The following is a 19,002-nucleotide window of genomic DNA, read 5'->3' as shown; positions in this document are numbered from 1 at the left end:
GGGTCCCTTCAAATTGGGAAGTCTGCCACTTGCCCCAATAAAGCTAATCTGATGAGCGCAGCCATTACATGGCCCCTAGAGTAAAGATATGGGCTCCAAGAAGAGTCAGCCATGTGCACGCTGTCCGCTCTGCTGATAGTCACCATCTCCTCTACTGCACTCGGTCACACACACTGTGCAGCGCTCATTCACAGGAGCGGTTCTGTAGTCCAGACCCGTCACCACCACAGACAATCAGGCTGCGGTGCTCCCGGGTGGAGGAGAGCAGCGCTGTGATCAGCGGCTGTGGGCGCCGCTTCTCGCGGGGTGGTGTGTGCAGGTACCTCAGTGCTGATGCCTAGTGCCCTCTGCAGGGAGCACTGGTATTTCCCCATCCGCAGGGAGAACTCGCGGTAATGCTTGTTCACAGTGGTCACCCATTTCTTCAGCTCGGTGGCGTGGACGTGGCCTTTCTCTACAAAGCTGTCCGCCAGCTGGATCAGGAGCCGCACCTTCTCCTTCGTTTGCTGCCAGTAGAGAGAAGAGGAGGGACATATTATTGGCAGCGGAACGCGCCGCTGATCTCTGCGATCATCTATACCATCATTCATAATAAAACCATGTTGGAGATGCTTAGACGTCAGGAGAGGTACTCACATGAGATCACTGCTGCCATGACATTAAGAAATACCGATACTGAACACTAGGGAGCGCAACAAGCGCACGAAACTATGGGGGTCTATGGCCCCCTGAGAGTGGAGGGTCGTAACCCAGGGCTCAGTCACAAAACCTGGACATGATGGTGTCCACCAGGAGCCAGGACACAAATAATGGAGAGCACTGCCGAACCATCGCCTGACCCCGAGAACAGTCTACACCATATAACTGCATACCACTATATACAATTACATCGGCCATCCACCACCCAGGACATCAGAGGGGCCCTCACCTTAGCAGGGATGCGGAAGTCCTCATATTCCTTCAGTAGACCCTGAGTGTCCTCCAGACTGTCTCCCGTTCTCGTGTGGGTGGACAAAAAATGTTCTCCAGTCTCCTGAATCCAATCTAAAGCCTGAAAGAGCCAAAAATAAGAGGAAATGAGTGACACGTTTGCAGAGATGGGGCAGGGATACAATGATGCACAATGGTTCAATGTATCAGTAGATAACATAGTCCTGCCTTCAGTCACCACTAGAGGGAGCTCCCTGCACAAAGAATCAATATGGAGATGAATGAGTAGTAAACATCAGTATGACAGAGCTCCCCCTAGTGGCAGCGTCGGTGAACACAACGTTCTCTGAGGATCCAGAACTCTGCAAAAAGATACAAAGATCAAACTCCTCCAGGGATCACAAAAAGGGAAATTGTGAAAGTTATTACTATACAATTAATTAAAAAATAAAATGATTAATATTTGTCTGACATCTGCTGGTCACAGCTAGTATTTTGTAAATCTATATCTCCATAAAATAAAGCTACATTATTTTTTTTATTAGAATGAATACCTAAATATTACGGAGAAGATCTGGGAAACTAGGAAAAACAGGGGTGCAATAGGGTCTTAACTGAAAACACATTAAGGTGCAGAGAAGAAAGGAATCTGCTCCCCAGATGAAGTTGCACCTAACCAACATGCGAAGCGCATATCCGCCGCTGCAAGACTCGGGTCCACAAGGAAAGAGTGGCCGAGGGTCCGGGTGAGGGGTCAGCGGATGCTGAGGGATATAGTCAGATAGTCGATAAGATTTACAAAAGCTTCATTGGACAGGCTTCAGGCTAACGCGTTTGGCAGTCATACACAGGACCTCTTCATCAGGACAAACCCCATCTAGTGTATGACTTCGCACCGCGTAACCCCGAAACCTGCCATCCGCAGCACACCCACTGACACGTCTCCCCGATCCTGGGCCGCTCCTTATATATTACTAGATGGTGGCCCGATTCTAACGCATCGGGTATTCTAGAATATGCATGTGCACGCACTATATTGCCCAGTGACGTAGTATATTGCCCAGCCCACGTAATATATTGCCCAGCCACGTAGTATATTGCCCAGCCACGTAGTATATTGCCCAGCCACGTAGTATATTGCCCAGCCCACGTACTATATTGCCCAGTGACGTAGTATACTGCCCAGCCACGCACTATATTGCCCAGTGACGTAGTATATTGCCCAGCCCACGTAATATATTGCCCAGCCACGTAGTATATTGCCCAGCCCACGTACTATATTGCCCAGCGACGTAGTAAATTGCCCAGCCACGTAGTATATTGCCCAGCCACGTAGTATATTGCCCAGCCCACGTACTATATTGCCCAGTGACGTAGTATACTGCCCAGCCACGTAGTATATTGCCCAGCCACATAGTATATTGCCCAGCCCACGTACTATATTGCCCAGTGACATAGTATATTGCCCAGCCACGTAGTATATTGCCCAGCCACATAGTATATTGCCCAGCCCACGTACTATATTGCCCAGCCCACGTACTATATTGCCCAGTGACGTAGTATATTGCCCAGCCCACGTACTATATTGCCCAGCCCATGTAATATATTGCCCAGCCACGTAGTATATTGCCCAGCCACGTAGTATAATGCCCAGCCACATAGTATATTGCCCACGTAGTATATAGCACAGCCCACGTAGTATATTGCCCAGCCACGTAGTATATTGCCCAGCCACGTAGTATATTGCCAGCCACGTAGTATATTGCCCAGCCACGTAGTATATTGCCCAGCCACGTAGTATATTGCCCAGTGACGTAGTATATAGCACAGCCCACGTAGCATATTGGCAAGCCACGCAGTATATAGTATATAGTATAGTATATTGCCCAGCCACGTAGTATAATGCCCAGCCACATAGTATATTGCCCACGTAGTATATAGCACAGCCCACGTAGTATATTGCCCAGCCACGTAGTATATTGCCCAGCCACGTAGTATATTGCCCAGTGACGTAGTATATAGCACAGCCCACGTAGCATATTGGCAAGCCACGCAGTATATAGTATATAGTATAGTATATTGCCCAGCCACGTAGTATAATGCCCAGCCACATAGTATATTGCCCACGTAGTATATAGCACAGCCCACGTAGTATATTGCCAGCCACGTAGTATATTGCCCAGCCACGTAGTATATTGCCCAGCCCACGTAGTATATTGCCCAGTCACGTAGTATATTGCCCAGTCACGTAGTATATTGCCCAGTCACGTAGTATATTGCGCAGTTACATAGCATATAGCACACCGACGTAGTATACAGCAGAGCCACGTAGTATATTGCCCAGCCACGTCGTATATAGCACAGCCCACATAGTATATTGCCCAGCCACGTAGTATATAGCACAGCCCACGTAGTATATAGCACAGCCCACGTAGTATATAGCACAGCCCACGTAGTATATTGCCCAGTCACGTAGTATATTGCCCAGTCACGTAGTATATTGCGCAGTTACATAGCATATAGCACAGCGACGTAGTATACAGCAGAGCCACGTAGTATATTGCCCAGCCACGTCGTATATAGCACAGCCCACATAGTATATTGCCCAGCCACGTAGTATATTGCCCAGCCACGTAGTATATAGCACAGCCCACGTAGTATATAGCACAGCCCATGTAGTATATTGCCCAGCCTCGTATATTGCCCAGCCACGTAGTATATTGCCCAGCCACGTAGTATATAGCCCAGCCACGTAGTATATAGCCCAGCCACATAGTATATTGCCCAGCCACGTAGTATATTGCCCAGCCACGTAGTATATTGCCCAGCCACGTAGTATATTGCCCAGCCACGTAGTATATTGCCCAGCCACGTAGTATATTGCCCAGTCACGTAGTATATTGCCCAGTCACGTAGTTGTTATGATCCTGGTGGTAGGATCTCAAACTGACCTGACAAATATACCCTGAGTATATAGGACAAGTTCTGGGGATGTGGAAGCTATACTGACCGCAATCCTGATCCTATCCAAACACACTAAAGGCAGCTGTGGAACGTTACCTGAAAACCTAGACGTCTCGTCACAGCCTGAGAAACTGACTGCCCCTAGAGAGAAAGCAAAGACCTCACTTGCCTCAGAGAAATGTACCCCAAAGTTTCAGATAGCCCCCCACAAATAATAACGGTGAGTCAAGGGGAAAACACAAACGTAGAGATGAAACAGATTTAGCAAATGAGGCCCGCTAATACTAGATAGGCAGATAAAGATAGGTGTCTGTGCGGTCAGTACAAAAACTATCAAAAGTAAACCACGCAGAGAATACAAGAACCCCCACACCGACTCACGATGTGAGGGGAGCACTCTGCACCCCAGAACTGACCAGCAAGCAAAAAATCACATAAAAGCAAGTTGGGCTGAACTCATTATATAATGAGAAACGTTTTCAAGGAAATAATGAGAAACTGAACAAGCAAACTTAGCTTCTCATAGCAGGAGACTGGTCACAAGGAATATTCAGAAGGACATAGGATCAGGACTGAATACACCGACAGCAGGCAACATCTAAAGGTCCAGGTGAGTTAAATAGGCCCAGCCTAGCAGGAGATGAAACAGCTGAGCCCAGCCAAGACCAGCCATATCGCTAAAGGCCACCAGAGGGAGCCCAAGAACAAACTCACACAGTACCACTCATGACCACAGGAGGGAGCCCGAGAACGGAATTCACAACAGTACCCCCCCCTTGAGGAGGGGTCACCGAACCCTCAACAGAGGTCCCAGGCCGATCAGGACGAGCCAAATGAAAGGCACAAACCAAATCGGCCGCATGGACATCGGAGGCGACAACCCAGGAATTATCCTCCTGACCATAACCCTTCCATTTCACCAAGTACTGAAGCCTCCGTCTCGAAATACGAGAATCCAAGATCTTCTCCACCACATATTCCAACTCCTCCTCGACCAAGACCGGAGCAGGAGGATCAACAGAAGGGACCACAGGCACCACATATCTCCGCAACAATGACCTATGGAACACATTATGAATGGCAAACGATGTTGGGAGGTCCAAACGAAAAGACACAGGGTTGAGGATTTCCAAAATCTTATAAGGACCGATGAAACGAGGCTTGAACTTAGGAGAGGAAACCTTCATCGGGACATAACGAGAAGACAACCATACCAAATCCCCCACACGAAGTCGGGGACCCACACAGCGACGGCGGTTAGCAAAGCGCTGATCCTTCTCTTGGGACAAAGTCAAATTGTCCACCACATGGTTCCAAATCTGTTGCAACCTGTCCACCACAGAATCCACCCCAAGACAGTCAGAAGACTCAACCTGACCCGAGGAGAAACGAGGATGAAAACCAGAATTGCAAAAGAAAGGTGAAACCAAAGTAGCAGAACTAGCCCGATTATTGAGGACGAACTCAGCCAATGGCAAAAAGGTCACCCAATCATCCTGGCCAGCAGAAACAAAACATCTCAAATAAGTTTCCAAGGTCTGATTAGTTCGTTCGGTTTGACCATTCGTCTGAGGATGGAAGGCTGACGAAAAAGACAATTCAATGCCCATCTTAGCACAAAAGGACCGCCAAAATCTGGACACAAACTGGGATCCTCTGTCAGACACAATGTTCTCCGGAATACCATGTAAACGAACCACATTCTGAAAAAACAATGGCACCAAATCGGAGGAGGAAGGCAACTTAGGCAAGGGTACCAAATGGACCATTTTGGAAAAACGATCACAAACCACCCAGATGACAGACATCTTCTGAGAGACAGGAAGATCCGAAATAAAATCCATGGAAATATGCGTCCAAGGCCTCTTCGGGACAGGCAAAGGCAAAAGCAATCCACTGGCACGAGAACACGAAGGCTTGGCCCGAGCACAAATCCCACAGGACTGCACAAAGGAACGCACATATCGCGACAAGGAAGGCCACCAAAAGGATCTCGCCACCAAATCCCTGGTACCAAAAATCCCAGGATGACCCGCCAACACCGAAGAATGAACCTCGGAAATAACTCTACTGGTCCATCTGTCTGGGACAAACAGTCTCTCCGGTGGACAACGGTCAGGTCTATTGGCCTGAAACTCCTGCAACACCCGTCGCAGATCAGGAGAGATAGCAGACAAAATCACCCCCTCTTTGAGAACACCAGTCGGTTCAGAAACTTCCGGGGAGTCAGGTACAAAACTCCTAGAAAGGGCATCAGCCTTCACGTTTTTCGAACCCGGAAGATATGAAACCACGAAATTGAAACGAGAGAAAAACAGCGACCATCGAGCCTGTCTCGGATTCAACCGTTTGGCAGACTCGAGATAAGTCAAATTCTTGTGATCCGTCAAGACCACCACACGATGCTTGGCTCCCTCAAGCCAATGTCGCCACTCCTCAAATGCCCACTTCATTGCCAACAACTCTCGATTACCAACATCATAATTCCGCTCGGCAGGCGAAAACTTTCTTGAAAAGAAAGCACATGGTCTCATCACAGAGCCATCAGAGCTTCTCTGCGACAAAACAGCCCCTGCTCCAATCTCTGAAGCATCAACCTCGACCTGAAAGGGAAGAGAGACATCGGGCTGGCGCAAGACAGGAGCCGAAGAAAACCGACGTTTCAACTCCTGAAAGGCCTCCACGGCCACAGGAGACCAATTCGTCACATCAGAACCCTTCTTAGTCAAATCCGTCAAAGGCTTCACCACACTAGAAAAATTAGTGATGAAGCGACGGTAAAAATTAGCAAAACCCAAGAACTTCTGAAGACTCTTCACAGATGTAGGTTGAGTCCAGTCATGAATAGCCTGAACCTTGACTGGATCCATCTCGATAGTAGAAGGAGAAAAAATAAAGCCCAAAAAGGAAACCTTCTGTACTCCGAAGAGGCATTTTGAGCCCTTCGCAAACAAGGCATTGGCACGCAGGACCTGAAATACCATCCTGACCTGCTTCACATGAGACTCCCAATCATCAGAAAAGACCAAAATATCATCCAGGTACACAATCATAAATCTATCCAGGTACTCTCGGAAGATGTCGTGCATGAAGGACTGAAACACAGAGGGGGCATTAGAAAGCCCAAAAGGCATCACCAAGTACTCAAAATGGCCTTCGGGCGTATTAAATGCTGTTTTCCATTCATCGCCCTGCTTTATGCACACAAGATTATACGCTCCACGAAGATCTATCTTGGTGAACCAACTGGCCCCCCTAATCCGGGCAAACAGATCGGACAACAGTGGCAAGGGATACTGAAATTTGACCGTGATGTTATTAAGAAGGCGATAATCTATACAGGGTCTCAGAGAACCATCCTTCTTGGCCACAAAAAAGAACCCCGCACCCAAAGGGGACGAGGACGGGCGAATATGTCCCTTCTCCAAGGACTCCTTTATATAACTCCGCATAGCGGTATGTTCTGGTACAGACAAATTAAAAAGTCGTCCCTTAGGGAACTTACTACCAGGAATCAGATTTATGGCACAATCACAATCTCTATGAGGAGGTAGGGCACTGGATTTGGGCTCATCAAATACATCCTGGTAGTCCGACAAAAATTCAGGGACTTCAGAAGGAGTAGAAGAAGCAATTGACACCAAAGGAGCATCGCCATGAATTCCCTGGCACCCCCAACTTGACACAGACATTGCTTTCCAATCCAGGACTGGATTATGAGCCTGCAGCCATGGCAGACCCAACACGACAACATCATGCAAATTATGTAGCACCAGAAAGCGAATTACCTCCTGATGTACAGGAGCCATGCACATGGTCAATTGAGTCCAGTACTGAGGTTTATTCTTGGCCAATGGTGTAGCATCAATTCCCTTTAGTGGGATAGGGAACTGTAAAGGCTCCAAGATAAAACCACAGCGCCTGGCAAATGACAAATCCATCAAATTCAGGGCAGCACCTGAATCCACAAAAGCCATAACTGAGTAGGATGACAGAGAGCAAATCAAAGTAACAGACAAAATGAATTTAGGTTGTACAGTACCAATGGTGACAGACTTGGCGAACCTTTTTGTGCGCTTAGAGCATGCTGAGATAACATGAGCAGAATCACCACAGTAAAAGCACAACCCATTCTGACGTCTGTGGTTTTGCCGTTCAACTCTGGTCAGAATCCTGTCACATTGCATAGGCTCAGGTTTCTGCTCAGAAAATACCGCCAGAGGGTGCACAGGTTTGCGCTCCCGCAAACGCCGATCAATCTGAATGGCCAAAGACATTGACTCATTCAGACCCGCCGGCGTGGGGAACCCCACCATAACATCTTTAAGGGCTTCAGAAAGACCCTTTCTGAAAATCGCCGCCAGGGCACACTCATTCCATTGAGTGAGCACAGACCACTTCCTAAACTTCTGACAGTAAACCTCTGCTTCATCTGGACCCTGAGAGAGAGCCAGCAAAACCTTCTCTGCTTGGTCTACCAGATTTGGTTCCTCATAAAGCAATCCAAGCGCCAGAAAAAACGCATCCACACTTTGCAATGCAGGATCTCCTGGCACCAGGGAGAATGCCCAATCTTGAGGGTCACCACGCAACAAAGAAATAACAATTTTGATTTGCGGAACAGAGTCGCCAGATGAGCGAGGTCTCAGAGAAAGAAATAACTTACAATTATTATTAAAGTTCAACCTAGATCTATCTCCGGAAAACAGCTCAGGAATAGGTATTTTAGGCTCTGACATAGGACTGCGGACTACATAATCCTGAATGCCCTGCACCCTTGCAGTGAGATGATCCACACTAGAAGACAGACTCTGAATGTCCATATTAGTAGCTGCATACAGAACCACCCAGAGATTAAGGGGAGGAGAGAGGCAAAACACAGTGCAGAGGAAAAAAAAAAAAAGACCTTAAGATTTCTCTTCTCCCTCTTTGGCTGCATTAACACTTTCTGGCCTGCTGTACTGTTATGATCCTGGTGGTAGGATCTCAAACTGACCTGACAAATATACCCTGAGTATATAGGACAAGTTCTGGGGATGTGGAAGCTATACTGACCGCAATCCTGATCCTATCCAAACACACTAAAGGCAGCTGTGGAACGTTACCTGAAAACCTAGACGTCTCGTCACAGCCTGAGAAACTGACTACCCCTAGAAAGAAAGCAAAGACCTCACTTGCCTCAGAGAAATGTACCCCAAAGTTTTAGATAGCCCCCCACAAATAATAACGGTGAGTCAAGGGGAAAACACAAACGTAGAGATGAAACAGATTTAGCAAATGAGGCCCGCTAACACTAGATAGGCAGAAAATAGATAGGTGTCTGTGCGGTCAGTACAAAAACTATCAAAAGTAAACCACGCAGAGAATACAAGAACCCCCACACCGACTCACGATGTGAGGGGCGCACTCTGCACCCCAGAACTAACCAGCAAGCAAAAAATCACATAAAAGCAAGTTGGGCTGAACTCATTATATAATGAGAAACGTTTTCAAGGAAATAATGAGAAACTGAACAAGCAAACTTAGCTTCTCATAGCAGGAGACTGGTCACAAGGAATATTCAGGAGAGCACGGGATCAGGACTGAATACACCGACAGCAGGCGACATCTAAAGGTCCAGGTGAGTTAAATAGGCCCAGCCTAGCAGGAGATGAAACAGCTGAGCCCAGCCAAGACCAGCCATATCGCTAAAGGCCACCAGAGAGAGCCCAAGAACAAACTCACACAGTACCACTCATGACCACAGGAGGGAGCCTGAGAACGGAATTCACAACACGTAGTATATAGCCCAGTCACGTAGTATATAGCCCAGCCACATAGTATATTGGCCAGCCACGTAGTATATTGGCCAGCCACGTAGTATATTGGCCAGCCACGTAGTATATTGGCCAGCCACGTAGTATATTGCCCAGCCACGTAGTATATTGCCCAGTCACGTAGTATATTGCCCAGTCACGTAGTATATTGCCCAGCCACGTAGTATATAGCCCAGTCACGTAGTATATTGCCCAGCCACGTAGTATATTGCCCAGTGACGCAGTATATTGCCCAGTCACGTAGTATATTGCCCAGACACGTAGTATATTGCCCAGTGACGTAGTATATTGCCCAGCCACGTAGTATAATGCCCAGCCCACGTAGTATATTGCCCAGCCACATAGTATATAGCACAGCCCATGTAGTATATTGCCCAGCCACGTAGTATATTGCCCAGTCACGTAGTATATTGCCCAGTCACGTAGTATATTGCCCAGTCACGTAGTATATTGCCCAGTCACGTAGTATATTGCCCAGTCACGTAGTATATTGCCCAGTCACGTAGTATATTGCCCAGCCACGTAGTATATTGCCCAGCCACGTAGTATATTGCCCAGTCACGTAGTATATAGCCCAGCCACGTAGTATAGTGCCCAGCCACGTAGTATAGTGCCCAGCCACGTAGTATATTGCCAAGCCACGTAGTATATAGCCCAGTCACGTAGTATAGTGCCCAGCCACATAGTATATTGCCCAGCCACGTAGTATATTGGCCAGCCACGTAGTATATTGCCCAGCCACGTAGTATATTGCCCAGTCACGTAGTATATTGCCCAGTCACGTAGTATATAGCCCAGTCACGTAGTATAGTGCCCAGCCACGTAGTATAGTGCCCAGCCACGTAGTATATTGCCCAGCCACGTAGTATATTGCCCAGTCACGTAGTATAGTGCCCAGCCACATAGTATATTGCCCAGCCACGTAGTATATTGGCCAGCCACGTAGTATATTGCCCAGCCACGTAGTATATTGCCCAGCCACGTAGTATATTGCCCAGTCACGTAGTATATTGCCCAGTCACGTAGTATATTGCCCAGTCACGTAGTATATTGCCCAGCCACGTAGTATATTGCCCAGTCACGTAGTATATTGCCCAGCCACGTAGTATATAGCCCAGTCACGTAGTATACTGCCCAGTCACGTAGTATATTGCCCAGCCACGTAGTATATTTGCCCAGCCACGTAGTATATTGCCCAGCCACGTAGTATATTGCCCAGCCACGTAGTATATTGCCCAGTTACGTAGTATATTGCCCAGTGACGTAGTATACAGCAGGTCCTTCTCGCGGATCATCCTTGGCACCGGAACCTGCCGCTTGCACTGCCGAAGACACCGCGCCACGTTGGAGGGTGAGAATAACCTTATTTTTTTATTTTTATTATTTGTAACAGATCTTTTTACAATTGATGCTGCATAGGCAGCATCAATAGTAGAAAGTTGGTCACACATGGTTAATAGCTGCGTTAATGGAGTGCGTTACACCGCGGTCCATTAACGCTGGCATTAACCCTGTGTGAGCGCTGACTGGAGGGCAGTATGGAGCGGGCACTGACTGCGGGGAGGAAGGAGCGGCCATGTTGCCCGTCGCTGATTGGTCGTGGGCGTTTTGACACGACCAATCAGCGACTTGGATTTCCATGACAGACAGAGGCCGCGACCAATGAATATCCGTGACAGACAGAAAGACAGACAGACGGAAGTGACCCTTAGACAATTATATAGTAGATGGAGACCTAGAAATATGAAGTACTGGCTGTGACCAGCAGATGGCAGAGAAGATGACGAACATCCTTCATAGGCAACGTTCACACCTGTCCTTGACACCCGATCCCTTTAAAGGCGATTCTCACGTGCAGTCTGATAGACTGATAGATGATCGTCGGGCGACGACCGGACTGACGGTGACCGCTTACCTGCTTGGCGCTCCTCTCGAACACCACGTACTGCTGGCACTGGTCCAGACGCCTCTTCTTCAGGGTCCAGAAGTGCAGCACCCGGTTCTCCCTCTGGAGCAGCTCGCTGAGGATGGCTGCAAAATTAGCACAGCGTCACTGGACACAGAAGCCACAGCTCCACAATCCATACACCCCACTGCCGCGGCAAGGACGATACTGGTGACCTCTGCACCCGGTGGCTTCGTGTCTGTCCCACACAGGCCGATATACGAGGCGGGAGCAGCGCCCATCCTGCCAGCGATCCCGCAGCGTTTCTGGGTGTAGTGAAATATGTATAAATATATATGTGTGCAGTGAACTATGTATAGGTTTATTGTGTGACTAGTAATAATGTAACATTAATAATGTAACATCTGTCCTGAAGGCTGCAGGTCTCACCCAGGTGTTAATATGTATTTTTCTGAGACAGCAGACTTCTGTCTCCAATCTCACCAGGGGGTCGTGCTGGGAACCAAGAAGAAAGGGAACATTTGACACCTCCTAGCTCTTTGAAGAGAGGTGTCAATTACAGCCTGACACTATCTGTCTGTGGGAAGCCTTACACAAAGAATCTAAGAGAAAATAATATATTTATTGGGGGCGCGGCCGTGGTCCAATAAAAAACAAGCAATCAGGGGGTGTGGCTTGGGCATGGAGCTGTGAGCACACATCTCTCCTGAGCTCCAGCGTGCCTGAGGCCTCTGCAGCAATTATATAGCCACCATCAGCTCCACTCACCCACCAATGTGGAAGAACAAGGTCGGGCTCCGCTCCCAGGCACCCAGGGAGCTCACAGCGGGTCTGGCAGGCTCTAGTATCACCAGGTACATGTCGGTGTCTGGAAGCATGGGAAAGAGAGCAGCTCCTTCAGCCATGGTGGAGGGGGGAGGTGCCTCCTCCTCCATGCAGCAGCATGCACACAGGAGCTCCCCATCTGGGGCTGCAGGCACACAGAAGAATGGGGCCACAGCAGAGAAGGCACAGGAGAGAGGACGAGTGACTGCTGCACCAGGGACCAGCCGCTCACCACAGAAGCTGACAGGAGGGAGCCGAGCACAGAGGAAGGGAGAGGTGAGAGCTGTGACCTGCCCCTCCCCCCTGGACAGACCGTGTCACAGGCTGAGCTGGCTGAGGACCTGTCTCCCCCTATACTGCACCCTTACCAGGCTTAGGAAACTGAAATGGGCCCCTCACTACTGCCACCAGGGAGACATGAGAGAGGGGCTTCTCCCAGCCTAGTGCCCCAGGACATTGTGCCCACCATCACTGCATCTCATGGCCTCCCCACACAGGCTCCTGTTAGGTCCCTGGGCTCTAATGACTATATAACTGCCTCTGAGCTGAGAGCGCAGCTGAGTGCCTTCCCTACAAAGGCTGACATGGAGGGCTATATACAGCGTCTGGAGGCAGTGTGCAGGAGTGAAGTGGGGTCCCTTAAGGAGGACGTGTCCCATCTTACCACCACTGTCTCTGCATTAGAAGCTAAAGTGGAGTCGCTTTCCTCACAATTACAGGGTCAGCAGCAGCTTCTGGATCTGCACTCGGAGACTTTCAATGTGGTCCTAGATATGCTGGAGGACTCTGAGAACAGGAACCGGAGGAATAATATCAGGCTCCGTGGGATCCCTGAGTCCGTAGCCCCACGTGACCTCTCCTCGGCCCTCCATGGCATTTTCAATTCTCTCTTAGGGAGGTCACCCACTGAACACATTGAAATTGACAGAGCCCACCGCTCGCTAGGCCCAAAGAACCCCGATACTTCAAAGCCGAGGGACATCATCTGTAGGATTCACTACTTCCAAACTAAGGATGACATCATGCGTAAGGTGAGGGACCACGATGCTATTGACTTTAATGGGTCTGATGTCCTCCTCTTGTCTGACGCTTCACCCTGGCTAAACGGAGGGCTCTGCGCCCCCTCTTGGAGGTGCTGCGGGAAAATAAGATCCCCTACAGTTGGGGGTACCCATTTCAGTTACAAGTACGCGGTGATAAAGGATTGATAATCTTGAGATCCCCGTCAGATTTGCAGAACTTCACCGCTGCACTGGGCTTACCCATGGTCACACTGGGAGATTGGCCTCGCCTTACTGCGTCTGACCTATGGGGCTCACGCCGTGCTGGTGGCCCCCCGCCGGGTCGCTGGGAAAGAGGAAACGGGGCTCCCACCGTAGACGTGCCTCCGTTACTCATGCTGATGACACTTGATCACAAAATTCAGACCTTATGATCACTACTGCCCCTTTTATCTTGTCTTTTTTTGCTTTCTTGCCGCCTACATTGTCCCTCCATGTGGCCGGGCTCCCACGGGGGGCTTGGTCGTGACTTTGCTTTAGCCTGTTTATTGTGGATGGATTGGAGCCGCATGTTTTGTAGCGGTGACATTTCTATTTGATTCTACCTGGGACTCCTGAGCGGGGTTCCTAGCATGGTTCATTTTGCACTATCTATGAATGTCCACCTACTTCAATTGACTCCTCACGTACTGTGCTCAACTGTTGGATTACCGCATTAATGTGCTAATGTTATTCTATGTTGGCTAACGCTGCTCTTTCTCCTGAAATGTGACTTTTGATGATACCCCTCCGGGGGCTTCTTATGACTCTGCTCATTTCGACAAATGTACTTGGCCCACGATCCGCTGTTATGTTAGTTAACAATGTTTATGTTACCAGGGTCATGGGCCTACTGGGTAGAGTTGGATTTTTTATTTTCTTTTTTGCTGCAGGGGCTCGGCTGGTTGCTCTCTGCTCAATCACCTCCCCACTAGGGTGTGTCTCTGACACTACTTCTCAGAGTTTTCTCTGATATTGTCCTGTACCCTTGAGGCCTAGTGGCTTCTTGGTTTCTCTCTTTCTTTTTGGTCGGAACCCTGTCTCCCGGCTGAACTACTATCTTTCCTTGGTGCTTTACTTTCTCTGTTTCTATTTTTCCCCACTTTCTACCCCTTCTACTCCTTTCCGGCCCAATTGTACCACCCGCAGGCCCGATAGTTCCTATGGCATCTCTACAACTCTGCTCGCTTAATGTCAGGGGGTTTAATGTCCCTGAAAAGCGATCGAAGGTTTTATACGGTACGCATAAGAAACGGTTTGACATACTTCTGCTGCAGGAGACACATTTCCGATCAGAAAGAATCCCTAAGCTTACCATAAATACTACACACAGTGGTTCCATGGCAGTAACTCTGACCCCAAGTCTAAAGGAGTCAGCATTGCACAAGTCTTTACAGGCTCAGGTAGTTGCCTCTAAAGCGCATTCTAATGGTCGTTATGTGTTTTTGAAGCTTAAAATTGCCCATGATTTGTTCACCATAGCTAACATTTATCTCCCCAATCAAGACCAGGTCCGAGCGTGCAGAAAGTACCTACAGGACCTCTCGGCCTTTGCGGAAGGCTATGTGATTATGGGAGGGGACTTCAATATGGTGTTGGACCGCGCTGTGGATTCCTCTTCGGGCAGGTCGGCGGTGTCCCTCTCACAGCTGGAGAGACTGCGGCGGGCCCTGACGGACTCAAGGTTGGTGGATGTATGGAGGTTACTGCACCCCACTACCCGAAATTATACCTACTTCTCCACAGTACATAATTCCTATAGTAGATTGGATTATTTTTTGATCAGCCACGGGCTCCTGTCTCTTGACCCAAAGTCTGACATTGACACGATGCTGTGGTCAGACCATGCCCCGGTTTTGCTCTCCCTCCGGCTGCCGAGCCTTTCTCAGAGAATGGACCTGGTCCTTAAACCCTGGTCTCCTTGGAGATCTAACGTGTCAGGCGGCCGTGCGAACAGCAATCTCGGACTTTCTAGATTTTCACAAGCATGACCCCACGGCCATCCCATACCAATGGGAGGCATTGAAAGGAGTTTTTATACAACAGGGGGCCCGACTGAAGAGAGAGAGGGAGACTAACATGGTGGGTTTGTTGACTCGTATCCAAACTCTGGAGTTGGATCATAGACGGACTAGAGATGCTGGGGTGCTGGCTGATCTCCCCCGGGCACGCTGTGACTTTAGTGCCTTGTTGGACACGACGTTAGCACGACAGAGGGACCACTTTCATAAATTTCTGTACAAGTACTCTGATAAACCCGGGAGAGCTCTAGCGAGGTTTTTGTACCCCCGTGCCCCCAACACTTATATCCATACCGTGAGGTCTGCTGAGAGTGAACTGGTCCATTTTCCTGAGGAGACTGTGGACTCATTCAGAGCATATTATGACTCTCTCTACAATTTAAGCGGCCCGTTGTCTGATATGTCCCCTTCCGAGTTTCAAGAATGGGTGGACGACTACATCCGGGACACTGAGCTCCCGCCTATGTTGGTGGAGGAGTCTGAGGCCCTGGAGAGTCCTCTCTCGGAACAGGAGGTTTTAGACACGATAAAATCTTTGGCTAATGGTAAAAGCCCTGGTCCTGACGGATTCTCCGCCGCCTTCTATAAGTTATATGCGAATTCCCTGATCCCCTTCATGACCAAACTGTTTAACTCCATCTCGGCCAGCTGTCTCTTTGCCCCCCAAACGTTGATGGCCACAATCACCGTGATTCCTAAACCGGGAAAAGATCCCCTATTGTGTGCAAGCTATAGGCCCATATCCCTCATTAATGTGGATGTGAAGGTGTTCGCGAAAGTGTTAGCTGGTAGACTGAACCCTATTCTACCTGGGTCCATCCATAGTGATCAGGTGGGTTTTGTGCCGCACAGGGAGGCCAGGGATAACACGGTGAAGACGTTGCTTCTGACCTCGTACATGCGCACAGGAGGGGTACCAGCATGTTTATTATCTATTGACGCTGAGAAGGCGTTTGATCGCCTAGGCTGGACCTTTCTACGTGCCTCTATGAAGCAACTGGGAGTGGGACCTAACATGTTGGAGAGGATTTTTGCTCTGTATCATAGGCCTACGGCCCGTCTTAGAGTGAACGGCACCCTTTCCCCGCCCATTGACATAAGAAACGGGACCCGTCAGGGTTGCCCCCTTTCCCCTTTACTTTATATCCTTGCGATGGAGCATCTGGCAGTGGCCTTACGGAAGACACCTGATATTGAGGGTCTGCGGATTGGCCAACATGAGTTTAAGATATCCCTGTATGCGGATGATTTATTGCTGTACATTACCCACCTGACCGTGGCTTTTCCTGTACTTCTCCGAGAGTTCCGTAGGTTCGGGGAGGTTTCAAACTTTAAAGTCAACTACTCCAAGACGGAGGCGCTCAATATCTCCCTGCCTGATGATGTAGTCTCTCAGCTCCAGGCGTCCTTCTCTTTTAAGTGGAAGACCGACGCCTTAAAATATTTAGGAGTCTTAATACCTGTTGATTAGCACAACATATGCTCTGAACTACGTCCCGCTCTTGCAGAAAACTATCTTGGACCTTAAACGGTATGGCAGACCTCAGCTATCTTGGTTCGGACGGGTGGGAGTGGTCAAAATGGATATTTTACCCCGATTCCTCTATCTCTTTCAGACTGCTCCAGTGCAGGTTCCGGATTGCTTTTTCAGGCGCCTGCAGTCGGCCATCAATAACTTTATTTGGGGAACTAAGAAGCCGCGGACTCGATTTTCAGTGTTAGTGAGACCCAAGACTAAGGGTGGGGTAGGCCTTCCTGATTTTAAACGTTATTACCAGGCAGTCTTGCTCTCTAGGATTGTCGACTGGAGGTTCGGTGATGCTCATAAACAGTGGGTGCTTCTGGAGAAACTTTTATCGCCCTCTTCTTTGTACTGCTGCCTTGGCTTGGGGGGACCGGACGCCCACCTGTGTCGAGTTTTGCTCCACTCACACAGATTGTTTTGAGGTTTTGGGATAGATCCTATGTGAAATTACGCCTGACCTCCCGATTGAGCATACTGAGCCCCCTTTTTGACAATCCGGCCTTTCCCCCAGCAATGAATAGATCTACGTATCTGTGTTGGTCACGACTTGACGGGGTGGGACTGGGTCAGGTGAAGGATAAGCTTGCGGGGCTCTCCGGCGTGCGGGGGTTACGAGGTTCTGATCTTACGACACCGCTGTCCTGGCTAGAGTTTCTGCAATTGTGAAGCTTTCTTTCCAGTGTGCCGATGGGGGCGCCGACGCCATTTGAGTCCCTGATGCTCCCTACCGAGGGTCCCTCCCACGTGGTTTCGGTGCTCTATGGCCTGGTCTTGAATTCACTTCCCCCTACTACGCTGGGATTTATGGAGGCTTGGGAGAGGGGACCTGGGGATCACCTTTTCTGAGGCGGATAGTCTGAAAATGTTCACTCTCGCACATAAGATGACGACGATGTCCAGTCAGGCGCAGGAGAGGAATTATAAATTACTGACACGCTGGTATAGGTGTCCCACTCTTCTCCACAGGATTAACCCGGAGATCTCGGATGCCTGCTGGAGATGTGGCTCCGCCACCGGCTCTATGCTTCATGTTTGGTGGTCCTGTGGTCCCCTGCAACCCTTCTGGAACTCAGTCTTCGATGCCTTTCACTTGATGACTGGGGTCCGCCACGAACCCTCCCCCCAAATGGCCCTACTGTCCCCGATACCCAGTTCGATAGCTTCCGTTAAAAAGGGGATCCTGAGATTTTGCCTAATAGCTGCCAGGGCAGTTAATCCTCGACATTGGAGGTCCACTGAGGTCCCCTCCACGGAGGAATGGATAGCTGAAATGGATAGATTACATCGTCTGGAGTCATTGGTAGCGGGTGATGGTGATGCTGCATATGACCAGGGACGCACCTGGTTCCTCTGGCAATCCTTCAAGGAGAGCACAGGGTTCCTGACTTGGCTGCGTACATACTTATAATTCTCAATACGTGGGCGTGTACATTGCTGGGTCTTCCTTAACCCCCCCTCCCCTCTCCCTCCTTACTCCCATTCCCCCCCTTCCCCCCCTTTTTTTCTTCTCTCTTTTTCTCTTTCTTTCCTTTTCTCCTATCTCTACAATTGCTTTTCTTACATGTTCTGTATTCTGTATATAAGGTCCGTGTCCCGAGGTGATTCTCAAGATGAGAAGCATGTACCCTTTATGTGCCAGAGTCCTTGTTCAACTACACTTGTGCTGTGTTCTCAGAGGCGTAATGTATAGCTCTGGACATTGTAATGATTCTTTTTATTGTTTTTCCTGTTCAAAATTTCAATAAATATATTTACTGAAAGAAAAAAAACAAGCAATCAGAATATCAACTTGAGGGGCTGGTCTAGAAATCTGACCTCCAGGGAGACTCTATAAATTTGGATTTTATACAATCAAAATTGTTTACATGTGAGGGCAGCCTGGGAAGCTGATGTGATCCAGTCTATATTCATCCTACCCTCAGGGAGCAGAAGCAGACTACAAGTTAGCTATTTCTGTAAGTTTTCTCCGGTTTAT

General features: G+C 48.9%; 1 protein-coding gene across 5 annotated transcripts in view; it reads right to left on the bottom strand.

The window, feature by feature from the left end:
* KALRN (kalirin RhoGEF kinase) overlaps positions 1 to 19,002 on the bottom strand; it is a 396,845-nt gene that overhangs the window by 219,580 nt on the left and 158,263 nt on the right. For all 5 annotated transcript variants that reach the window (XM_077273324.1, XM_077273330.1, XM_077273322.1 and 2 more), the window contains exons 20-22: positions 11,626 to 11,741; positions 929 to 1,051; positions 324 to 506 (exon numbers count right to left, since the gene is read on the bottom strand). In XM_077273324.1, coding sequence (XP_077129439.1) covers positions 324 to 506; positions 929 to 1,051; positions 11,626 to 11,741 — 422 coding nt within the window. The remainder of the gene's footprint in view (positions 1 to 323; positions 507 to 928; positions 1,052 to 11,625; positions 11,742 to 19,002) is intronic.

Source organism: Ranitomeya variabilis, chromosome 7 (assembly GCF_051348905.1).
Source record: "Ranitomeya variabilis isolate aRanVar5 chromosome 7, aRanVar5.hap1, whole genome shotgun sequence".
Taxonomy (NCBI): Eukaryota; Metazoa; Chordata; class Amphibia; order Anura; family Dendrobatidae; genus Ranitomeya; species Ranitomeya variabilis.
Note: the sequence above shows the minus strand (reverse complement) of the source record. Positions and strands in the feature narration are given on the sequence as shown.